A 26,432-nucleotide genomic window follows, 5' to 3' on the forward strand; every position below is an offset into this window, starting at 1 on the left:
ACAGAGGGTCAAAAAAATGGAAACAAAAATTTTGACATGGAGAATTTCAAGCCAATTTATTTCAAACTTGTGAAAATGTCCAACCAGTTCTGCTGTTTGGCATTCTTTGGATATTTGTCACCAGGGATTACCATGTGTAGTTAACTTCACAGACATCGGACATACCATGTCACATGGCTGCTTGGACATCATCAGGAGGGAAAGAACTTAGAAAGAACCTTCCATTCTGCAACCACAGGCTCTTACTATCTGAGCAAATGGGAAATTATTTCAGCTGTATTCGTGTTCTGTGCTTTGTGGACCTCCAGCCACGAGACGGTGACGTCATCACATATTATTGATTAGTTCTGACATTTCATGAGAAATTGAAAACCTGTGGCACTTTCTCAGGAAGGGGGTATCTATGACAAGTCAATGCAGTACTGCCAATCTCACACATTTGAAAAACTCATGAATCGGCCCTAAAAATTCATAAGACTGGCTTAAATCATAGTATTTAAAAATAATAAATGTGTGGTTCTTTTTGCTTTCTGGGTTTTGAGCATCTAGATTACAGCTGAGTCATGTTTTTAAGCCTTTCCCTGTAATAGTGAGGACCAGAAACTGACTTGTTTTTTTAAAAAAGCGAAAGCGGAGATCCTCATGACTCCAGGAGTCAGGACTTTAAGAGAAGCACCAAACTTTCCAAGACTCAAATTATGAGAGCTGGCAATACCCTCAGATATATATTTACTCTGTCTTCCCCCTCACCACCCACCACCCCAATTCTATGGCCTTATATGATTAAAATATTGGAATGGCTCTGTGGTAAAGGGCAGAAAACCGGACAGAATCCGCCTCAGTCTTCCTGCTGTTCTTATTATGCCAGGTGAATCTTCAGAACTAGGAATGGGGAGCAACTGAGAGAAAGGGTGAGAACGTTCTTGTTTCTTCCTCAAATGAAGTGGTTCACTTCATACACACAGAAAAAGGCTAGAAGAGACGGGCTCTTTGCTTCTTTTTTCATTAGGACCTTCAGGAGTCTGGTGCCTCTTGTTCTTGCCAATGTGCTTAAGCAAGCGTTTAAAGTTAACCATAGGGCCAGATTTTTTAAAGGTATTTAGGTGCCCAACTCTCATTGATTTCAATAGGAGTTAAGCCCCTAAACACCTTTAAAAATCTGGCCTCACATATTTAAGTGCATTCCTGGTTAGAGATGGATTTCTAAACAGGAGCCTAAAATGCTGGGGGCTCGTGGCCATCTGACTGCCTTTTGGCGAACTCTGAGAAATAAATTGGTAGGTCTCAAGTTAATTCTAATGGACAAACATCCACAACCCATGGCTGGACTGAATTACCTCTAACCCCTAGAGCAGTGGTTCTTAACGTGGGGTGCACCTCCCCCCTGGGGGTGCGAGATGCCCTTTCTGGGGTTGCGAGACATGCCAGATTTTTTTAGAAGGTAAATCATCAAAAACACAAATTAAGCACAGGCACGTAAGTACAACTACTTTGTTTCATCAAACCTGTGTATTTATTAACATTATACATTTTTAACTATTACTGTAATATACAAACAAAAAAAATTTTTCAAGTTTTTAAGCTAATTGTAGTGAAATTATCTCACTAGAAAATACAGGGTATCACCATGTTGTGGAGTATTTCTTGACACATGCGCAGATGATGATGTGGTAGCTTCGCGGCTTTGTTTGAATTCAGTTAGCTGCTAACTATTAGCGCGTTGGTTACAGTTTACTTCCACAGCATACTAGATCCATTTCTTTTTGACCTGGATTCCATCAGCGATAGTGATTTAATGAAAGATGATCTCATTGAATTATGAGCCAATGGCCATATCGGAATGCAGTTTGAGACCATGACACTTGAGAATTTCTACAACTGGTGCCATTTGCAACTACATACTTGTGTGAGATAGGATTCTCATCATTCTTACACATCAAAACAAAGGCCAGAAGCCTCCTAAACATGAGCAATGACATGCTTGTGGTTATTTCAAAAAAAGTTCCTCGTTTTTTGAACATCTTTGAACAAAAGCAACAGCAGAAGAGTCACTGAGCTGGTAAACTTATAAAAAGTGTGTAATTTTTCATGTATTCTTAATTTTACTGCAGAATTAAAATAAATGTATAATTCTATCTCTTTCATTTGATAGTTATGATATATCTGGGTTTAAAGAACTGACCTACTTCAACGAATTTTGATAAGGGGCATGAGAATGTATTTTGAGAACCAAAGGGGTGCAGGCTGCAGTAAAGGTTAAGAACCACTGCCCTAGAGACTGGCCCTCTCTGGGAAGATACTGGCAGAATGGCAGGGAGGTGGGCAAGCAGTGGTGGAGATTATTGTTCTGTCAATCCAGCCCCATTCACTGGCACTACACTCGTTTAATTTGCTTTACAGTGATGGAGCAACAGAAGGATCAAACAGAACAGTAGGAGGAGCTACAAGGACAGAGGGAGACCAAGAAAATACTTTATCGAACAACACAAAATTAATCCAGGGAACTCATTGCCACGGCATGTTGTGATGGTCGAAAATATAACTGAGTTCCAAAAAAGAACTAGGTAAATTCATGGAGGATAGATCCATCAATGGTTATTAGCCTGGATGGGAAGGGATGCAAAACCATGCTTGGGGTGACCTCAAACCTCTAACTGCCAGAAGCCGGGAGGGGAAGATGGGATGGATCTCTCCAATATTGCCCTGTTCTGTACATTCCCCTGGAAGCTCTGGTACTGGACTTTGTGGGAGACAGGACACTGGGCTAGATTGACCATTAGTCTGACTCATTATGGCAGCTGTTATGTTCTTAAGTCGCAGCCGTTCAGGAGATGAAGCTGTAACTTACAGGCAAACCTTTCCAGCTCACCATGGGTCTGCAAAAGAGGTGGAAAAAGTACAAGAAGACACAGGCTGGCATTTGTGAGTGTGTGTGTGTCTTCTTCTCTAGCTACCATCAGGCTAATACTTCCATAATGAGTAACAGGGGGAGCAATGATGCATCACATGGGACTGTGAAAATGCTGAAAAGTGAGCCCTATGGAATAAGAGCTGGAGTCAACAGACATTCAGATCAGTGGATAGTATCCCATTAATTTCAATGTGCATTGGATCAAACCCTTAAAAAGTAGGTGGCTTGGAGGGAATCGTGGCTGGGAGAAAGCTGAGATCCTCTGGTGTGGAACAACCCCCCCATTCTGCTGTGATTGCTACCTCCCTGCACGGCGTTAGCGTCCAATTTCTGCTCTTGCTGTTAGACTTTCCCAGACACTCACCCCCAGAGCAGAGAGTATATCGGATGGCACACTCCCTTTCCCCTGGCTGTTTCCTACCACCTTGACAAGCTGAGGTCTGTCTGAAGATGAAGAATCTTTGCTGGCTGAGAGTGATTTTACAGGCATAGCAGTGTCTTTCTCAAATATGTCACTGTGGTTAGGATCCTTGGTCTTTGTGTTGCAGAAATATGCCCGTCAATGTTGTCACATGTCAAAATATCTGGTGACATATGAACTGCAACAACAGGACTGGTGCCTTCTTCACAGACGCCAGCACATTTGATGAACTATTACATGCTGATCAATATTTAATGGATGCATTTCACTGTCAAGAGAGAAGGGCTTCCTGTTTAAATTGAAGATACTTTTCTAGGAAATGGTTGGAAGAATGACCCTGATATTAGATGGAAAATTCTTGTTCAAATGCTGATGCTGGAGAAAAGGCTGTGATGTGCCACGCTTCAAGGACAGAACTCCCCCAGCTCCAGGCATCCAGGTGATAAGTACTGTCTCAAAAGGGCCAACAACTGGCTAGTCAATCCAATGAGATCAATTTTCAAATTTTAAGTATTTGTCTGTGAAACCCGATATAAGAGCTTTTAAATTGGGGAGGGCAAATACGGACAAGGCACACTGTTTAAATCAGGGCGCGACAGTGCACACTCAAAAATGTATGTGCATTTGTTTCCCTGCAGTTTGTGCAAGCTAGTGGGTATATGCACATGCAAAATGGCCCTTCTGTGTGTATTTACCTATCTTACAAGTGCAGGTTCCTATTTGTATGCAATTGTGAATCTTCGCATTGTGCACACCCATTATGCCTTGCTGCGAAAGTTAGGTCCATGGGATTATCCATTCCATTCTTCTGGGGAAAAATGCAAGATCATTTCCTTCGTCCTATACATTCTTCACCACCTTGCCCAGGCCATCTTTAAGTGACGGGCCTTCTACCATTTCCAGTGAGGAAAAGCACAGTACAAGGAGTTGAGAAATCTGGTTTCTCGGTTCAGCTGCACCAGTCTGCCTCCTTGGACACTGCTGGCTTCACTGATTTTAGACTCTGCCAATGGTGGGGTAAATTTTATTTTTAAATGTCCAAAAATCAAATAAGGAAACAAGTTCAGAAGTTCATCTCCATACTCAGAAGTCAGCATGCTTCCTGGAACCTGCAACACTGGTCTGCATTTTACAGCTCGTTGAAACATTTGGCTTTTTGATCATAGACTATTTTTATTTTGGTCAAAATTACCTGGCTTTTCTCAGGGGGTGCAGGGCACAAGCAAGCACTCTCCCTCCAATTTTTTGAGTAAAAGATTTTGGGTTTTGAAATTTTATTTCCCTTTGTAACTGAATCTCTGTCTCCAGATTGCCTCTTTGTGGCCAAGGGCGGCTTTGGCTCAGTTCCCCTCTGAGGTTCCTGGAACTAGTCCACAAAGGCTTTCCCTTGGCTAATAACACCTCTGTTTGGGGCTGGACTAATAATGAACAAGTTGAAACAAGGCTCAAAATTCCACAGTAAAGTCCATCAACCCACAACACAACAGTTCATTCACAGCTCTAGCTCTTCTTCAGGCCCAGTCTGCTCTTCATCAAGCAGCAAGTCCCAACCATTTCTAGCTGGAGTCCTTCCCTGCTCTCCAAGCAGCCACTCACAGGCTTTCCTACCTGGAGTCCTTCCTTTCCCAAGAAGAGGATCCAAAACTCTTCTCGAGTTGTCTTCTCTGTCATTCAGAGAGACCAGCAGGCAAACCTTTTCGGTTGCTCTGCTCTTTTGACTCTCAGCCTTTCCCAACTCTCTCTGACTCAGAGACCAGCAGGTGCCCATTTGCTCCACGCCTGGTCCTGGCTATTTCACGGTCTCCTGTAGGACACTTGCTGCTCTCTGCAGCCCTCAGTAACCTTCTCCAGACCTTTGCTGACCTTTCTCGCTCCCTCTCCCAGGCCTCAACCTTATTTATCCGGGAAGCCTGATGGAATCACATGATCCATCTTTATATTCCCCACCTGGGTAGAGGAGTTAATCATCTCGCAGATGAGGCTGAGACCCATTTCCCATTAAAGGTCCAGCCAAGAGTGACACCCCCAAATTTAACATTTTAACCAAACCTCTTTTGTGAAAATTGACATCTTGTCCGTTTTTGATTTCTTTGGAAATGTAGGGGAAAAGAACCATTTTAAAAACATGTTTTTCATGAAGAATAATAGGGATTTTCTGACCAGCTCTACTGAACATGCTACAAGAACGGCCATTCTTTTGATGTTTCGTTACTCTTGCAGAGACTGGGCCAAACTCGGCTGGTATACATGTTCTTCAATGGACCTTGGCCCATTTACAGCAGCAGAGAGTTTGACCCACTCCTTAGGGACCTTAATTTGAAAGTTTGGCCCTAACCAACCCAAGCGGCGACATTCATCTAGCCACCGAGTCACCTTAGTCTAATAGATACTGTTGTACAGAGGTTGGGACTGGCTGGAGGGGCCATGCACTGTGCATCATGAGCTGTCTTACCTTTGCTGTTGCCATCGGGTCCCCGGAGGATCGTGCACTCCTCAATGTTCCCGAACGCCTCGAATAGCCTGCGCACGTCATCTTCTGACTGCTGCTTGTTGAGCATCCCCACAAAGAGTTTTCTGTCTTCTGGAACAAAATAAAGAGATGCTTACCATATTTCAGGAGGAGTGTGAAAGCCAATATGACTCCACACAACATGCAAAAGAAAGAGGTGGGAGGGAGACGCCCCTCTCCCCTCCCTACCAAGGCAAAAATTTTCAGAAGCGGCTACGGATTTTGGATGCCAAGCTGGAAATGCCTTAAAGGGGCCTGGTTTTCAGAAAGGGCCAAGTATCATGTTGAGCCCTGGAAAACCAAAGCACCTAAAACCAATTAGTCACCTCTGAAAATTGATGCCCCAAGCCTCATGAGTCAGTTCTCTCTGCTCAGTCTTTGCAGGCGAGTCCCCGGAAATAAAACACTGGTATTTTCTAGACTGCCATTCAAAGGGAATGCATACAAGAATGGCATTTAGAACCAACCTTCAATTAGGCAGTGCCCTTTTTAGTAGCCGCCACTTTACCCTATAAGCTGCAGGAGAAAATAATTAAGTTGAACAGAAGCGGCACTGTTTTGAATTGGTCTTTGATTTAAAGCAGTGAGAGAAGTAATTAAACGAAATGGAAGCCCTGACTTGTAAATGAAGGCTTTGGTTTTATATAAATATATATAAACGCTCACATACACATTATACATATAAACACATTTATGTATCCACACAGATCTCTACATATACACACAGACAAATATGTATTCAGACTATTTTTGGAGATCAGCTGATTGAAGCCAACTGAATGGATTTTGCCCAAACTTTCCCAAACTTGCAGTGGTCACCATTTAAAGCCAAAATTTACTAATACAAGTATCCGAGATAGGACAGGTCCATACTATTTCAACTAAGGGGAGACCCGCTAGCATCTCTGATCCCACTGTGCTCTGTTGGTAGATGTTGGTTTTTTAATGGCAAGCATTGTATTTACCTTTGGGCTTATGATACGGCAATGTTTACACTACAGGCATGTCAATCAGGGGTGTGAAAAGGTCTGATCCCTGATCAACACAGCTGTGCCTGCATAACCCCCTAATGTAGACGCAATTATATTGGAAAAACTGCACTTTTACTGGTATAGCTTGGGTGTGGAATATGAATAATCACACCAGTGAAAACCCAGCTTTGCCAGGATAAGCAGCGTTCACACTAAAAACATTTTGTCATTATACTATACTGTTATACCTATATCGGTAAACAGCTCCTAATGTAGACCCGACTGTTAAAAGGAACCAACTTTGATAAAGCACCCAAAGACAGGGCCCAATCCAATGGCCACCAAAGTCAGCAGAAAGACTCTCATGGACTTGAGTGGGCACTGGATCTACTGTTAGAATGGATTTCTATTCATAGCACTGTGACTGGCCGCACCAGACAATATCACTGCATGAAGGGGAAAAAAGGAAATTTACATGGTTTACATTGTGTATGTAAATAGGCCATTTACACACACTTCATAAATGTGTAACTCATCATTCATTAAATACTATGTAAATGTGTGTGAACCAAAATGGGTTTTTTTCTCAAAGCAGTTTACAGAACAGATGCAAGCAATTTGAATAAATGCATGTTAGTAAATATATAAATACTTTGACTTTTTTTTAAACTTGCATGTTAATAACCTGAACCTGACCAGAATGCCCGTTTACAAAACCCCTTTTCTGGCTGAGAACATGAGTGATTTGCACCAGTTTTACTCCTTGAGAAAGTTGTGATTTAGGCAAACTGCGCCTCTTAAACTGGTTTGATCAATGTTCACATACCCAAGGGTCATCTGTAAATTAGCAAATTGCCTTAGAAATGGAGGTAAAAGTAATTTTTCATGCAGTGGATTAGAACTCTACCCCTACCCCGTTAGGGTGAGCCTGATGAACCAAGGGCACTCTGTGTATACAAAATGCACAGATGGCTAGAGTAGGAAGATGACCAGCCTTTATATCACCTTTAACTGCGTAGTGAGTGCTGAAATAGTAGGAACACAACACACTGGGTTATCCCCATTCTTTCTTTTTTCCCCATCTCAACTGGAGTAGCTAAAGTAATGGACAGTGCAAAGGCTTGTTTTCTAGAGGCATGCATCATGAAAGTGATAGCTTTGATGACTGTCTTAACCACATCTACTGTGAACTCTGGAAATAGGAGCTAGGAAGATTGGTTAGTGTAGTGTTGGACTTCCCCACTGTACGTTTTTCAGTGCTTTGTCTAGACTATTTTTCAAGTAATTGAGTCATTTAATACTCCACTGGCAAAGAATGGAGTAAATATTATAAATGTTCTCGATAGCCCTATGAGTCCAAGGAGCTTTCAGCATCCTCCTTGGTCACATCTCTGTGATGAACTGCATGTATCAGCCAATGAAAGAACATTTCCTAACAATTGGGTGGGCACAGGGAGAAAGGCAAAGATTCAACTGTAGAAAAGTCTTCCTCACAGCCAGATGAAACCAACTTCTTGGAGATGCAATGTGTATGGTCCATCAGAAAAACTTTACTCCCTGGGCAAATTGCTCTGTGCAATGGAATCTCTGTGATGGAGTATTAAACCTTTGAAAGGTAGCTAGTAACGCTAGTCTTATCCTCAATGAAGCACCTTTTTAGGCGTTGGCTAGACAAAGTCTTAGAGAAAGCAGTAAGTCCAAAACCCCACTGTGTGTGTAGGTGTCTGGGGAAGACTGGTTTGGAGAAGAAGGAGCTGCCCCAGATGGAGATGAGGTGCAGGGGAAAGAAAGATCTTTGAGCACAACTGAAGCCAAGTCTCCACTAGAAGAAAACTTGCTGGTGTAACTACACTGGCATGGGTATGCAAGCAAACCTTCCCGGTGTTGACATAGCTAATACTGGTAAAAAAGTGCATTTGCCAGTAAAGCCTATACTGCCTCCCTAGAAAAGCACTTTTACCAAGAAAAACACTTTTATACTGGTATAACTGTGTCTGCTCTAGGGTTTTTACCGGTATCGATGTGTCAGATAAAATTCTCACCCCTAATCAATGTTATAATACCAGCAAAAGTTCCTAGTGAGGACCTGGCCTGAGACTGCCTTGCCTAGTTTAGTTTATGCAAAGCATAAATATAGGTATGTTACACAAACCTTTAATTTTTTGGTTTTACACCCTTTTCTCTGACATTCAGTCATCCGCGTCTCACTGAAGACTGCGAGCAAACGGTGCCCATCTCTGCCAATTTTGTGACATGTCCACCAGATGGCCACATGACCACCAGCCACTGGACTGAGACCCTCTGCTCACTTACCCATGGCTTTAGGGCCAAGATTTTCAAAAGTGGCGTGTGACTTTGGGGCCCAAGTTGACCCACCTCAACATGACCTGATTTTCAGAAAGGGCTAAGCACCCGTCCCGCTGAAAATTAGGCCCCTTTAAGGTGACTTCAATTTGGGCACTGCAAATCACTTTTGAAAATCTTTGCCTAGTGTTTTTTATAACAGTTATTTATGGCAACTGCTATCTCAGACACCTAAATGTTCACACAACCGGCTGGTGAAATGAGTCGCTTTAACAACCAATGGCTCCCAGGCAGTGTTTGCATTCCAGACCTGCAAGAAAGCTCATTGCGACATTATAATAATGTTTCCCGTGCACTGAATGGGAAGAGCAGAGGTACACGGCAGCAGCTGGGAACATTCAGTGGGTTCCCGATCTCGACGTGCACCTGGATTCATTTGCATACGACTGAAATTACAGCACCATAATCCACTAACGAGCTCACATTGAACCTTTCACACCACCAGTGCCCCCAGATGCTTTGTCAAGTCCCAAACAAAAGGCTGACATGCCGAGCGCCACGGTAACTCGGCTCAACTTCATCAAATATGTCTGAGAGAGCACGAGTAAGGCCATTAGGCCACCAGAGCAAAATGGAGAGGGATTGCATTGGACACAGTGTGTTGTGCACAGGGATGAATGTACGCTATATACTCTCTCTATCGGCGACGCTTCCAGAGCATCCTGTTATGAGACTTCACTGCACTGGGTTACTGCCCCATCATGCAGATCATGCTGATTTTGCTGCTGCAAAGGGAAAGGCAATGTCTGCACAGTGGAAGTTTAACAGAAAGGGAGAGACATGTCTGGGCATGGACTTAAACCAATCCCCTGGATCAAACCATTCCGGAACATTGTGTGTGTGTTACTTTCCAAAATTGGATCTCAATTCCATGCTGGCATCTGTTTCTGGACTGGACCATGCAAGACTCTGGGGAGGGATAGCTCAGGGGTTTGAGCATTGGCCTACTAAACCCAGGGTTGTGAGTTTAATCCCTGAGAGGGTCATTAAGGGAACTGGGGTAAAAATCTGGGGATTGGTCCTGCTTGGAGCAGGGGGTTGGACTAGATGACCTCCTGAGGTCCCTTCCAACCCTAATAGTCTATGAAACTCTGAACTTGCCACATGCAGAGCGCTTTGCAAGCAGGGGCTAAGTCATTCTCAGAACAGCCCTTTGAAGAAGACAGATATCATCATCCCGATTGACAGAGCTGGAGAAAGAGTGGGGGGTTATGCTCTGAAAAGTGTCTCCCTACAAACAGCTCCACTGAGCCCCACGGTTATTATGTCTCAGTGATTTCAGATCAGTTAAGTTCGGTTTACAAGTAAAAGCTGCCAGTAGAAAAAACCCAAACTTGGAATCTGAGAGTCAAGCTGGTTTCTTTCCTTCTTAGGCGCTCTCAACAGAAATAAAGCTGGCACTGATGGACATTGGTAATATTTTCTACACCTTTGACTGTGATTTCTCTGCTCAGTGCTGATTGGCTGTTTGCTCCAGCCTCCTTTTCCTGCCCTCAGTCTTGCGGTCTCATTACCTCAGCCTCATTCTACGCCTGACTCTCAGACATTCCTCCCTCCCTCTTTTTGCCTGTTATATCATCCTTACCCCACTCCCTTCCCTTTGTCTTTCTGCTTAGCTGATCCCCTTCTATCTACTCTTCCCTAACAGGTCATTTTCAGCCACCACATTGATTGCTCTGCTCGACCAGCTGCAGCTATCATGTTGATTGGTCCTTTCCCCTATTCTGTGTCTGCCTTGCCTATTTAGATTGTAAGTCTTTGGGGAAGAGACTGTCTAGGGCTCTGTGTTTGTACAGCACCTAGCACAATGGGGCCCCAATCTTGGTTGGTCCCTAGGCATTACAGTAATAAACATGACGAATAAATTAAAATATATATTAACCACAAGGCCTCTCTGTAGAGTAACCGTAGGTAGCCTACATTTCCCATCCATTCCAGCAACAGTGCAAGGTACTTGGGTCTCTGCTGGGACACCAAAAGCTGGAGAAATGAAACCAAAAAAATAATATAGAAGATGTACCCTTAATGACACCTCTGATATTACAATGTAACAAGGGTTCCCACCTGCAGGCTCCTCTGCCAGCCCTGCTAGGGCTCGCTTGAGTCAGTGGCACTGGCTACAAGCCACCCGGGTGAAGAAATGTATCTTGTTAGCTAAATATCCAGTGTCTATAAATCTCCCGGGCTGTGTTTATATGAAGGCCTGGCACCTCCCTTGGTGTGAATAGGGGTTAAATTATTCCCTGTTCTATTTGTACTTAAATGTTATGTTTCTGTGATAAGCTTAAGGCAGAGGTGTCAGACAGGCCTAGGGAAGGAGACGGCAGGCAAGAGAGGTGCAATAATAGAATGTTATACACCAAGTGTTGAGTGAGGGGAAGTGCTAATTCAAGAGACAGAAAGGACAATGAGATGCAGGATGCCTGACCCTCTGCAGGGCAAAAGATGTGTATGATACTCGCCGAGACTGTGAAGGGCCTAGGGGAAAAATCAGGGTCACACATACATATATGTGTGCTAGCTTTCTCTCGCTCTCTCTCTCTGTATGCATTCTTCATACTAAACAAAGAGGTTGAATCCCTGCTCTAGCAGAAAAACAGACTCCGACCATATCTGTGAAATCGCAGCTAGCACCTCCATAATACAGAGAGAGATCTGGCTGTCTTCTGTGGCCTGTGTCATGCAGGAAAACAGAGATGATCACAACCATGCCTTTGGGCCTTAAAAGCTATGAGTTTGTGTATCTGTGTAACAAGCTCATTGCCATGGCATATGATATAAGTGGGTAGATTATGAGTGTGTATTCTATAGGCAGGTACAATACAGATGTGTGTACAGTCTGTGGTCAGGTACAATACAGGTGTGTGTGTATGCAATAGCTGGCACAATACAGATGTGTGTACATTCTATAGACAGGTACAATATATACCTTTTCAGATCCTGCCAAAGGCAAATGCATGAGGAAAAGCGATAAGGCAACTGCTGACTTTTTAACCGTCAGGCCTCAGCCTGCTGCATACCTTCATTTTAGCAATGAATCCACATATGAATTAATTTCTTATTAGTATTATTCATCCGTTTGTCTCACTACTATTTTTTTCTGCTTCTAAATGTTACCAGTTGTGACAGGGATTGCACATACAACTAGTGACTGGCTTCAGAGCTCAGATACATCTGCAGGGTGTGTGAGCCTGTGTCCTCCAGCACCATGGAAAAATGCTTCTGCACCCGTGCTTAGCTAAACAGATGATGACCGCCTGTTAAACTTGGTGTATCACAATGAGCAGAGAGGGCGCAAGAGATAGAGTGGCTCTCCCTGGCTATCTGCTACCCACTGCAGCAGGCTATGCACTTGGCAGTGAGGAGGGGCCCTGCTGCATTCAATGTGTCCTGGGAAGGCAGCTCCTGTTTTGCTCTCCTAGGCAGCCGCTAACACAGGCACCAAGGGCTAGTTTCTCCTCTTTGTTCCCAGAGGGTTGCATAGGTCTCCAGGTTCTTCTCTGCAGTGAGCAGCCTACAGGCCAATGGCAGCAGCTGGAAGGGCGGGTGTGTGTGGGGGAAGCTAGTGTCCTGTGACCAGCCAGCTCGCTGCAAAGTTCCCCGCAGATCATGAGTGACCCACATGCCAGTTTGGGAACCTCTGGATTACATCACAGGAAGCAAAAATAGCCCTCAACTGTGTTAGTTTTCAGAACAAAGGCAGTATCTACCATAGAATCATAGAATATCAGGGTTGGAAGGGACCTCAGGAGGTATCTAGTCCAACGCCCTGCTCAAAGCAGGACCAATTCCTAACTAATTCATCCCATCCAGGGCTTTGTCAAGCCTGATCTTAAAAACCTCTAAGGAAGGAGATTCTACCGCCTCCCTAGGTAACCCATTCCATTGCTTCTCCACTCTCTGAGTGAAAAAGTTTTTCCTCATATCCAAAGCATAGGGAGGGAACTCCAGATCTGAGCTACTGAACTCTGGGGAAGTTTGGAACCAGCTCCAGGTCTGAATCTCAATTTGCTGGCTCAGGCTACATCCCTCATCCTGAGTCTCTGTGTAGGAGCCCCCCTACCAACTCTCCCCCTCCTCACATTTGCTAATCAGGCAGCTTAGTAGGCTAAAAGCAGGGCATTTCCTGTGGTCCGAGCTGCGTGCTCCTACTGCCATTTTCACAGCAGTCCTACGGCTGCGTGATGATGATTATGTCCCTTTCCACAGGGGAAGCAATTACGAATTCTGTGGTAGCTAATTGTAAATTAGCTAATTAACTTCTCCGTGGTACCTTGCTGAAAAACACATGAACCTTGTAAAATGGAGCGGTTTCGGAAATTAGGACAGAAAACCCCAATCACTCCCATCAACTTAACTCAAAACAACAAGAACAAAATCTACCCTTCTCCTGCCTAGCCCCCTTCAAACAACACATCCTCAGGGGCTAATTCTGCTGCAGGCTTTAAAATGTTTGCTGAGTTCACCTGCTCATCACAACCCAGTGGCTTTTGGGAGCCCTAATCATATCTCAGCTGGAGCATTTCCTTGGGTGTAACTCTCCTCTTTCTCCCTTTTTTGTTCTGTTTAACAGATTCTTTATATCCCATACATTAGGAGTTATGATTGCACAGATGCCAGTCTCCTGGTGCTGGAGACAGAAGCTTCAGAGACAACCGGCTAGAGAAAATACCAGCAAATCCGAACAGCTGTGTGATGGGGACAGCTGCAAATGGGTATAAGCCTAGACGTGGGCTTTAATTCTCCCATGGAAGGGAGAGTAGATCCATCTTCCTGTAAGCATGCTACTCCCCAGTTACCCCCTTGAAAAACTTCTTTTGCAAGTTTTTTTTTAAACTGTGCTATACACTCCAAGTCCTGAATTTTAAAGGGATCCTGGCTATGCTGTACAAAGTCAGAGAGTTCCTATAAAATAATCACCATCGGAAATGCTAAAGGAAAGAAACAAGAGATGAAATGCCTCTCATCTTCACCTGAGCCTATAAACTCCCTTCTCTTCTTTTAGGTCAGGGAGTCAGGGTTCTATCCCGAGTTTTGCCGCAGACTTGCTGTGTTCTATTAGGCAAATTCATGTAACCTCTGTGTGTTTCATTATTCTTATTAAGGAGGAGGGATGGTCTTGTGGTGAGCTATTTACCATTACTCTTACAGTACAACTGAGGGACCCCAGTCAAGGATCAGGGCCCCATTCTGCTAAGCACCCTACAAGCAATGGAATAAAAGAGATAGGCTCTGTTTCCCCATTGTAAAATGAAGATGGGGGTGCTTCAGCCAGTCTGACAGGGACGTGCTGAGGATCTATTCATGTCCTTGCTCCTGGGACAAAGAGACCCATCTCTTTCTGTAAAGATCATGGGCACCTATGGAGCAGCAACAACAGTACTGACAAAGCCCTCAGAAGCTGAGAAGTTCAGAGCTCCGTGCTGTTATTAAAGCTTTCAATGCCACGTGCTACCCCAGCGGAGTCAAAGGATGTATAGCAGAGGTGAGTCAAGGAAGACTCTGGCTCCTCGTGTAAAGCCTTGTTGAACAATAGTCAGCAAAGCCCAGCTTCTCAAAGGTGATTAACTCCCCTGAGAGGGCTGGGACCAAGTACTGACTTCAGCGTGACTCTTGGGAAAAGGTCGTTGAGTGGTTGTGCATCTGCATCCTTCACTACTCGCAGCCTACCAGTGGTACGCAAGGATAACTGCAAACATAGTGATCTCACCTGGAGGTCAAGGCCTGGATCACTCAGAGCAGGCTATTGTGACGTTGCGCTCCATATGCTTTCTAAGAATATTTTATAAGTGTGAATATGATGTAACTGGAATATGCTTTATTCAAAAGATCTCTTGTAAGGTATCATTACAAAGCCTATAATTTACTGAGTGTGTTCATCCTATTTGTATGAATGTATCATTCTTGTATCTGAAATTAGGAATATGAAATATAATTCTGAGGTCCTACTGTAGTTATGCAAAGTGTGGGCCATTAATTGTGGTTTAGAATCTTGATGGCTCCCATTAACCAGGACAATTGGTTGTAAATGATTCTATTTACTTGTAAGCCTTCCTGTATATGTGTGTGCCAGCCAGGGAGTAATGAAGTCTAGCAGCATATGTGAAAATGTCACATGATACTGGAATCCATCTTAAACTTGGTGCTTTTTCAGTTAGAAGGAGGGATGGGGACCCAGAGAGAGACAAAGGATTCCCGCCTTGTGCCAAAGCTATAAAAGGGGGTGGAACAGAACGAAGGGAGTTTCCAGTCGTGAGAAAACCCCTAGTTTCCACCTAAGATGCCTGCTGGAACTAACAAGGACTGTACCGGGGAAAGGATTGGGCCCAGACTAGGAAGAATTCTAGTGAAAGAAGGTTATTGAAACATCTCTGGGGGTGAGATTTTATCTGTAATCAGTTTCTTAATGTATTAGGCTTAGATGTGTGTGTTTTGTTTTATTTTGCTTGGTAACTTACTTTGTGCTGTTTGTTATTACTTGGAACCACTTAAATCCTACTTTTTATGCTTAATAAAATCACGTTTGTTCATTTATTAACCCAAAGTAAGTGATTAATACCTGGGGGAACAAACAGCTGTGCACATCTCTCTATCAGTGTTATAGAGGGTGGACAATTTATGAGTTTACCCTGTTTAAGCTTTATACAGAGTAAAACAGATTTAGTTGGGGTTTGGATCCCATTGGGAGCTGGGTGCTGGAGACAGGAGCACTTGCTGAGCTGTTTTCAGTTTAGTCTGCAGCTCTGGGGGAGTGGTTCAGACCCTGGGTCTGTGTTGCAGCAGACTTGCATGTCTGGCTCAGCAAGACAGGGTTCTGGAGCCCCAAGCTAGCAAAGAAAATGAGCTCAGAGGTACTTTCAGCACATCAGGTGACTGTGCCAAGGGGATCTCTGTGACCGAACCCATCACAGCTATGATACCTTTACCCATATTGACAAGTAACTCACCCCAGTAGCTCACCTTCAGTACCCGCTTTGGTCAGCGAGGCGACTTTGGAGTACGGCACTGCTCAGTGTGAGTAAGGGTGTCACAATCTGGTGCTAAAGACTTGATCCAGCGCCCAATGCTGATGACGGAAAAATACCCAGTGACTGCAACAGAAAATGGATCAGGACCCAAGCCAAAACTCAGTATGTTCCTCTGGGCAAGATCGTGAGTTCAAGCCAAACTGCAAAACAGGCCCTTTTCTAGCTTTGTATTCACTTCGATCCAAAACCTAGCAAGTGAATTTGGAACTGGGGATTTAAGTCCGGAGACCTTCAGGACTTGGAGGGCCGGGTGAGGTTCCAGTTTGTCCTCTAGTAACAGCCATTTGTTCACTCCTTATCATCCTCTGGACAGGCTATGTCAGAGATGCAGCTTGTCATCTCTGAGCAACCTTCAGCAGAGACAGCCTACTGAAATAGCCCTCCCACCTGTCTGTAATAAACACAGCTGACAATCTCCTCGGCAATCCTGCTCTGCCCTGGGAATACAGCTGTCATTTCTTTCAGCACTTGGATCATATCAATATGACCTCTCACTAGTACATCACAGTGCTATTTTAATTGCATGCCTGGAATTGGTAATCTAATTAGTTGCTTTAATGTCAATAACCCGTTCCTTGCCCACAGTAAGTTTAACCCACCATGGCTCCCAGTGGACCATCTCAGTGCTTATCATAAGTCTGGTCTAGGCGAAACAAGAGGTAGTTTCAGTTCACCTCCTGTTCGGCAGATGTCTGTCTCCCAAAGCAACTCCACCACTGCTGACCTTAGGTGGTGCCTTTCTTGGAAGTGTCACAGAGAGGGACACGGAGTGTGTGGGCAATGGAGAAAGAGTTCCGCTCTCATGCCTAGAAGTGCTTTCACCCGGCTACACTCTGCCATTTTTAGGGATCAAGAGAAATCTTTGACCTCCAGAGCTTTCAGACCCAGTACCTTTCATCACTCCTGCAATCACTGAAATACCCTTTTAAAAGGAGTATCAACTCCCCTGTCCTCAGGTACTAAACAGAGCTGGGGGAATAACTGATTTCTCAGTTTGGTGGCAGCCCTGAAAAATCAGAGAAAAACATTAGTTCAAGTTGAACCATATCTGAATGTTTGGGGGCATTTTTTACTGAATCAAAAAAGCCCAGTTCAGGTCTGATCCAGAGCAAGGATTTGAACTTAGCTTCCCACATCCCTGGTGAGTCCCCTAAGCACTGGGCTAAAGATTCTTGGGTGGGGAGAGAAGAAGCAGAAAGACACCCTGGCACTTCCTCCTCTGGCCATTTTGTGAATGGCCGAAACTATTCATGTCAAATTTGCAGATAGTTTCAGATTGAAACTGCATTTTTTAGCAAATAAACTATTTTTCCGACAAATTTTGCCCAGCTCTAGTTATAGCTTCAAGGCAAATACCAGCCATTCCGAGTGGTTGAACCATGGCTTTAGGGCGGCAAAGAGGGGCAATTCCACATTTACGTTTTAAATGACAGGTTTCTTTATGGCCATCCGGGTGTTCACTATACAGCTGGGAAAAATAGTTCACCACAAATATTTTCTAAGGTGAATTTCAATCCTATTCCCCATTGATTCCTTCACAATAGAGTACAACACAGTTTCCCCTTGTCTGAATTGTCCACAAACAAATCAGGATTCTCCCCAGTTCATTTATTATCTGAAATTCTTCGCTAGAAAATTTCTGTGAATGGCTCTTGGCGTGTAGCTTTTTGGTGAGTATTTAAAATCTGATCTGATTTTCGATTCAATGTGCAGATCATGTGGCCTGTTTTTCTTCCTACCATCACACTTCAAATCAGTTTTCTGATTTTTAAAATCAATTTTCATTTTTTTGAATAGTCAGCAGCATTTGCCTACAATTCACTATTCCATGACCATCCCCGCTGGTAAACCAGTTCACTAGACTATTCATGGAAAGCAAACACAAAAAGAGGTGTGAACACCTTAGAAGTGATGTGTGCAAGTAGATATATTTTTCTCACTACTGAACTTTTTATGACTCTCTTAAAAAGTTGTGGGTTCAGTATTTTTATTTATCGGAATCTTTTCACCAATCCCAAATATAACAGAGCAGATTTCCCAATCAGAGAGATAAAGCCATCACAGCTTTAACTATGTTATTAACGTCGGATCCAGTTACCTCTGGATTGCATCAGTACACATAAGTGCAGCTTGGAGAGAGAGCTCAAAGACCAAATTCTGCTCCTGTGATCCAGTTCTGATATAGAACTTGGATGCGATGAATTTAGCGCATTTTAATTCTTATACTCTTCTGCACTGATGTAGCATGAACTGAGCCTACAGGGCAGTTCAGTTTTCGTGCTTGTTCAGTGCAAATCTTAAAAGATTCTTGACAAACGTTGCAGGGTCAGTGGTGTGAAGGCTGGTAGGTCAAGAAAAAAAGTTTAAATCCCTAAACTCATTTCTCAGGTAACCTGTAGAGTTTGAAACCCTCTCCAGAAGCCTAAGAGCCAGGATATTAATCCATTGCACCACTCAAGCCTTGAATTGCTGTAACAGCACAGACATGGGAAGCGGAGGCGAAAGGACATATTTTCTCTTGCAAGAGCTGTGACGGCATTTCAGATCAAATTAAACTTCAGTTTTTAAAGACTTCAGTGGAGGTAATTGAAACACTTCCTCACAATCGCCTGAACCTAAGTGTTATCTCTCTTTTCCTCTGTATATCATCCCTTTTCCTCCAAGCCTGAGACAGCCCTGCCTGGCTGTAGCCTCCTTAATATTAAAGACGGTGATTAAATGGGATTCGCCAAAAGACAAAGGGCTGAAAACCTGCCAATTGTTAATCCCTCTTTCGCCGTGCTTAAAAATTCCATTTCCTTCATTTGAAGAAAGGGGAGGAAAAAAAAAAAAGAATTATACGCCTATGTCTAATTTAAATTCTGGCATCGCGGGTCCTGTTCCCTTCTCCCTCTCTTGACGTCTGAATATATTCCTTTATTACCATTATTACAGCTTTCTGATTGCATTAAAATTCATCCACACGCTTCTCTCCACATTCCACTTTTCTTTTGCCAGTTTTTTTGCTAATTCCCTTTTTCTCCCCCTCCCCACTTTCAAATTATACAGAATGTCATTAAAGAGCTCCAGAAAATGCCTCAACTCCTTTCTCCCTCGCTTTTATAAACTCACCGGCTTCCTCTCTCTCACTACATCTACAAACAAAGAAGAAGAAGGAAAAGAAGAAAACAAAACAAACACAGCAGCACATCTCATCATTTTAAGTAAATCTTTCCTGCATAAAATGGCTGAGGACCCAGCGCTGATTTCACAAACAAAAGTGCAACTCCTACTAAAGTTATCAGCATTATTTGTATCAGGGTAGCACCTAGATGGACCAACTGAGATCAGGCCTCCCTTGTGCTAGGCTCTGTACATACACACAGGGTTTGTCTACACTACCCGCCAGATCGGTGGGCAGCAATTGTTCCAGTGGGGGTCGATTTATCACATCTAGTCTAGACACGATAAATTGACCACTGAGCGCTCTCCCGTTGACCCTGGTACTCCACCAGAATGAGAAATGCAAGCGGAGTTGATGGGGGAGCGCCAGCTGTCGACTTACTGCAGTGGAGACACCACGGTAAGTAGATCTAAGTACGTCGACTTCAGCTATGCTATTCACGCAGCTGAAGTTCTGTAGCTTAGATCGATCCCACATGGTAGTGTAGACAAGCTCACCGAGAGAGACAGATGCTGCTCCAAAGAGCTTGCACTGTAAGTAGAAACAAGACACACAAAAGAAGTTTTATTTTCACCCCCATTTTATAGATGGGGAGCTGACACAAAGGGAGATTAAAAGACCTGGTAACACAACAGGTCAGTGGCAAAGCTGGGAATAGAATCCAGAGAGCTGGTCCAATGTCTCACCCATTCTTCCTCTCAGCTCTTGGAAATCCATTGGAATTGTCTATTTGTAAATGAGGACAGACTTGGGCTGCTAGCCTCCTTTCTAACACTACATTGGTTTGCTTGTTACATAATCTAAACTATCTGTCTACTGCCTCGCTGTCCATTTTTCACCCTGCATCTCTTTCTTTTGTTACCCTCAGTTACACAGGTGCAATCAAATACCTACAGCTGGGCAGAAAACAGAATTTCTGTCCCATGGGAAATTCCAACATTCTAAATTTGTTTTCACTCTGAATGGGAACAAAGCATCAAATTTACATTTATTGTGGCATAGAAATTCCAGAAGATTTCAATTTGGAAACATCAATAATGTTTTCTTTTGATAATGTTGAATCATTTCATTTCAAGAGTGTCAATGCATTTTGTTTCAACAAGGCAAAACCATTTATTTTTGATAACCTAGAAATATGGTAATATAATATAAACTATTAAATGTAATATATAACAATAAATATATAACATATTATTAAAATTCACATTTTAGTATAATAATAAATTCAGAACTAAATGAATCAGAACAATAAAGTCAACACTAAACAGTTTTACCTTATGAAAACAAAATATTTTGACATTTTCAAAACAAAATGAGAAGGTCAAAATTATTTATTTTGAATTTTTTTTCTGGCAGAAGTTTCGTGGAACTCCACACATTCCCACAAATATGTTTAGATTTTGATGGAAGTGCATTTTCTGATGGAAGTTTACGGTGCTGCGGCCATATAATAGAGAGACAAGGTGGATGAGATAATAATAACTTTGTTGGTGAAAGAGAGAAGCTCCCGAGCCACACAGAGCTATTTCTTTGGGTCTTTCTTTCTTTCTGATGGAAAACTGTTTTGTCAAAAATGTTTGGACCAACTCTGCAAATGACCCACGAAATAAGTGGGATGGCATGAAGGAAGAACCTGGCCCAACATATCCACATACCCAGAGAGTACATATGAAAAGCAACATTCTATCCAAGGGACATTATACCAGTACTTGAAATAACACCAGGGATTCAGGGCTGGATCCAAAATGCATTGAAGTCAATGGAAAGACTCCCACTAGCTCCCATGTGCTATGGATCAGACCCTTAGCTTACATGTGTTGTTATTTGGTATATTAATTGTAGCTGATATTGCGTCCCTCCACCCTTCACCACTCTGATTGCCTTCCTCCTGCAGAATGCTCTATCGCACCTAGGCCAGCGGTGTTTGTTGAGGTCACACAGCAGTGAGGGGAAGGATGGCAGGAGGCTTTTTTCCCCCTAGGAGCAATGCTATTTTTATCATTGACGTGCACGGGTTCTGGAGTAGGGCGTGTGCTTGCCTCTTTCATGGACTTTGTTAATGTGTTAAGGAACCAGACAGAATAACAGCTCTATTCTTACCCTCGGTGCCTCAGGTCCGGGAGGCTGGATCAACCCAATCACCCACCCACCCAGCCAGTTGTCATTATTTAGCTTCACAAATGTCACAAACAAATGAACCCAAAGCAAGAATAAAAGCCTTTGGACCCTCAAACACAAGCACAACTAGCAAGGTGTCATAAGCCAGGGACGGCATCATGGGATTTTAATGAGAGAAAACATAAGAACATAAGAATGGCCATACTGGGTCAGACCAAAGGTACTTCTAGCCCAGCATCCTTTCTTCTGACAGCAGCCAATGCCAGGTGCCCCACAGGGAATGAACAGAGCAGGGAATCATCAAGTGATCCAACCCCTGTCACCTATTCCCAGCTTCTGGCAAACAGAGGCCAGGGACACCATCCCTGCCCATCCTGGCTAATAGCCATTGATGGACCTATCCTCCATGAATTTATCTAACTCTTTTTTGAACCCTGTTATATTTTATGTATAGAAATCATGCACACAGACACAATGGAATCCCTCTATAGTGAAATCACACATGGGGCCCTCATCCAAAGCCAACTGAAGTCAGTGGAAACACATACTGCATTGGATTTTGGATCAGGCCAATGTCTCTGAGGGCCTGCTGTTCCCATTCCACACCCCACCAGGATTGGAAGTGATCCTAAAATCAGGGCAGACCTTTCCCACTGTACTTTTTTTTTTGGCTAGGAAAGGCAAGATTTCTTTGATGCTACTTAGCATCCCCCTCACCCCATGACCATTTTATTAAAGATGATTTCCTTCTTCTCCCCTCCCCAACCAGCTTTAAATGCCACTGTCATTTCCAGCCGCTGACAGAGTTCTCTAACTGCTGCGTCGAATGGCATTCGCTAAAACCAACTAATAGAGGGAAATGAGGTTAACCTTTAAGAAAGGTGAAGACGAGCGGGGTGCTAGTCTGGCAGTAAAGAAGAGTTCATAAACAGGCCTCTCGCTGCCAAGACAGTTTAGCTCGGGTGCTGCTGTTCCTGATAGCCGAGTGTGCAGATTTTCACAGGTCAGTTTTGTGAGGGAGAAGCAAGAGCTGTTACGAGAGTGCTCTACAAAAAAAGACGTCTATAGGCACATCTTTAGTTAATGGCTAAGTGGTCGGAAAATTTTGGTCAAAACTGTTTTGACAAAACTTTCTTTCTTTCTTTCTTTCTTTTTGCTGCAGCATAGCGGTTTTGATCCAATTTTGTGTAGGGAACAAAAACTGAAAACAAACAAAAATCCCGACAGTGTCAACATGTCCTGGTTTCACATTTTTGGAACAAAAAAGCTTTGAATGTTTGGTTTGCAATTGACTTCTTTTTCTCAAGTTACTTTATTTTACATTAAAAGTTAAAATCTAAACGAAACAGTTCAATTGATGTGAAACTACTTTTAAAAATGTTTGTTTTGTGAAAAATGTTAAAGTATCACAATTCCTTGGTGAGATGAACAATCCCTTTTTGGACCAGCTCTATGGAGTAGGATAGATTTTAATTTTCAAAGGTCTCCACTAATCCCCCGATAAGCCTAAAATTCAGAGAGCACAGGAAAGATCTGCTCTAGGAATTATCTAGGGGAAGTTCTATGGCCTGTGTTATATAGGTCAGATTAGATGATCACATTGGTCCCTTCTGGTCTTGGAATCTGAATAAACTATGCTCCACCAGGACAGCGCCCCCTAATGCGGCTCATATGCTCAGGTTTTGTATAGCGTGCCTGACTGTTGACATGAGTAGGAGAAAAGAAGAGCTGGGAGCAAGGAATTAGGTTGCGTTTTCTTGCAGCAACTCAGGGAGAGGGACCCCTGACAGAAAGGACAGAGAGCAGCTGGCGGGAGCTCAGCATCTCACAGGCTCAGGCTCAGAAGGAGCTGAAGCCATGAGAGCAGTGCAAATGTTCGAACGAGGAGAGGATGCCCTGACATCAGATCTCATCCTCAAAGCCCAAATTTAATTTTACAGTTGGGTCCTAAGGAACCTGCAGAATGAATCTGCTGTTATCAACTGCATTAGCAGCAGCTACCATTGTAGCAGCAGGATGTGACTGTGTGTGTTAGGGAGGAATTTCGCTCTCCTATTCTCTCCATGTGGCCTGCATGTATACATCTCATCCTGCCCTTTTTACAAGCAGACATCTCCCATTTTAACCCTGTTGCCCCCCATTCCATGGGAACATGCTGGTATCTGGCATTTACTATGGCAAATTATTCACTCTAGAAATGCTGAAATTGATCTAATAGCCAATGGGCCAAATCCTCAACGGGTATAAATTGGTATAGTTCTCATTGAAGGAAATGGGCCAGCTCCCCAGCTGGTGTAAAATAGTGGCACTCTATTGACATCAATGGGCCAGATCCTCAGCTGGTGTAAATCAGTGGAGCTTCACTGAAGTCAATAGGTTAGATACTCTGCTGGTGCAAATCGGAGAAGCACCAATATTACCTTATGGGGATGTGACCTAATGAACCTTGTACTGGTGATGAAATTATTTCCTTCCCCAATAGGTCCCTAGCCAGACCAGCAAGTATAAAAACAACCACATTCACCCTGCCTCCGTGAAGTGTCTGATCAAAGTCACTTTTTTTGCTTGCTCCAGATCAGAATCTGAAAGTGCCTGTTTCTACCTGCCAGAGCTTCCCAATCCACATGGGCTCTCCAAGCCTGGCGGGGCTCTTTCCACCTCTCACCTCCTCACCATTAAGAAAGGGTCTGAGCTGAGGATGTTTTGGGGATGCAGGATGGGTGACCTGGACTAGAATCCAGCTCACGTTTCCTGGAACTGAACCAGCCGTGGCACTGCTGCAAGCAGGGCCATCCTTAGCCATAGGGAGAATAGGCAGCCGCCTAGGGCACCACTAGGTCTGGGGGCACCGCTCTGCCGGGAGCCCGGACAGATGGGAAGCAGTGGAGAATGTAAGAGCAGGGCTGCTGGGTCCTAGAGAGAGCCAAATGCAGCACAGTCTGAGGGAGGGGATTGGCTGCTGGGGTCTCTGGGAAGGGATGGGGGAAGGAACTCACCTGTGAGTCTGACTCTTTCCCCAGGCGTGAGGTGAGGCAGGCTTGGCAGCTCTGGCAGTATCCTTTGTTGTCTCCCATAACATCCATTCTTCTCTCCCCTGCCCCACAGAGCACCCCTCGTTTTCTCCCCCCCCCACAGAGCACCCCTCTCTCCCCCCTTCCCTCTGTCAGGACTGGGTTGGGTGGGAGGGGAGGCTGGCTGCCTGCCTGCTGAGGAATGACAGTGAAAGTAACTCACTTCCTCACAGGCAGCCAGGATTGGAATGGTCACAGAGGGCTGGGCTGGGGATAGCCAGATAGCATGTGTGAAAAATCAGGACAGGGGGTTGGGGTAGGGTGAGCAGATGTCCCACTTTTATAGGGCCAGTCCCAATTTTTGGGTCTTTTTCTTATATAGGCTCCTATCCCGCCCCCCCACCTCCTATCCTGATTTTTCACACTTGCTGTCTGGTCACCCTAGGTGGGGGTAATTGGTATCTATATAAGACAAGGAAAGCCCCAAATGTCGGGACTGGCCCTTTAAAATTAGGACATCTGGATCTGATCACCCCAGCTGGGGAGTGCATCTCTCCCCTGGGCTCACAGTGATCCATGTCATCCGGGGGGAGCTGCACAGGGCAGGATGAGCTGCTGTGGCTCCGTGGGTGCCCCGTCCCTGAGATCAGATGTTGTGCTAACTTCACCATGGTAAGTTGGGCTGGTGGTGGTGCCCATTGGTGTGTGATCAGACCTGAGGGTTTGCTGCTGCTGTTGCCACTCTGCACCCCAAGAGGTGGATTTTGGGGTCCTGCAGTTTTCCACCTATCTCCTCCTCTACTGCAGCTGTTGAACCAGCAGCCTGGGGGGTGAGCCAAGCATGAAAGCAGTACTGTGTTGCCATTTACATTGTCATTTAACAAATTTGTTCACCAAAAATGCTTGCTAACAATCCTGAATTCAATTTCAATATTTTTTAAATCAATATCTTAGTCAAAAACAGAAAATTAAGTTGTTGACAATTATTTGTGACAAGTTTGGAATGGGGAAGGGAGTGGACCAGTTTTCATCAGAGGAACAAAAAATGTTGACTGACTTTCCTATAACCCTGTTACTGCTAAATAGAGCCCTCCAATAACTGTAATATGCTTATCTCCTTACTAGTGTGTAGAGCAGGGGTCGGCAACCTATGGCACATGTGCCAAAGGTGGCACGCGAGCTGATTTTTGATGGTAGGCAGTGGCAGGCTGAGCGGCTCAGCCCGCCGCTGCTCTGGGGTTCCGGCTGCTGCCCCATTGCCACCCAGGGTCTTGGCCGCCAGCCCCACTCAGCACCCACTGCTGGCCTGGGGACCCCCAAGGAATCCCAGGCTGGCAGGGGGCTGAGCAGGCTGGCGGCTGATACCCTGACTGAGCCACTCAACCCGCTGTCGGCCTGGAGTTCCATTCACTCAGCTGGTAGTGGGCTGAGCAGGAATAAATTCAATGGTATAGGAAAACAAGAGCAACTAATGACAAAGTGCAAGAACCTAGAGCAGTGGTCCCCAACCTTACTATGGCGGCGGATGAGCATTCGCTGAAATTTGGTGGCATTTCAGTGGCGACGCCTCTGGATGACGCTGCTTGTCAGCGGCAAGCGGCGTCATCCAGAGGTGTCGCCACCGAAATGCTGCCGAATTTCGACAGCATTTCGGCGGATGCTCGTCTGCCGGCCAGTACGCAGGCGTACTGAGAGGCCCCTGCGGGCGCCATGGCACCCACAGACACTGCATTGGGAACCCCTGACCTAGAGAGCCTTCTGAAGCACGGCGATCATTTTGATTTAAATGGACTTGAACTGTATAAAGAATTGAGTACACTGTCATCAATGTTGCCACATGCAAAATCGATGACGGACATTGTACAGTTTATTAATACCAGTAAACTTGTTGATATATATATCCTAATGTGCACATTGCCACTCGTATTCTACTGAC

General features: G+C 44.3%; 1 protein-coding gene across 14 annotated transcripts in view; it reads right to left on the bottom strand.

The window, feature by feature from the left end:
• CELF4 (CUGBP Elav-like family member 4) overlaps window positions 1-26,432 on the bottom strand; it is an 885,612-nt gene that overhangs the window by 156,324 nt on the left and 702,856 nt on the right. For 10 of the 14 annotated variants that reach the window (XR_007773108.1, XR_007773107.1, XM_050943604.1 and 7 more), the window contains exon 4: window positions 5,785-5,913. Coding sequence is in view for 12 of the 14 variants with exons in the window: in XM_050943604.1 (XP_050799561.1) it covers window positions 5,785-5,913 (129 nt within the window). In the remaining 2 variants the exon portion in view is untranslated. The remainder of the gene's footprint in view (window positions 1-5,784; window positions 5,914-26,432) is intronic. The other 4 variants (XM_050943609.1, XM_050943610.1, XM_050943614.1 and 1 more) reach the window with 1 other exon arrangement.

This window comes from Gopherus flavomarginatus, chromosome 3 (assembly GCF_025201925.1).
Source record: "Gopherus flavomarginatus isolate rGopFla2 chromosome 3, rGopFla2.mat.asm, whole genome shotgun sequence".
NCBI classification, from domain to species: domain Eukaryota; kingdom Metazoa; phylum Chordata; order Testudines; family Testudinidae; genus Gopherus; species Gopherus flavomarginatus.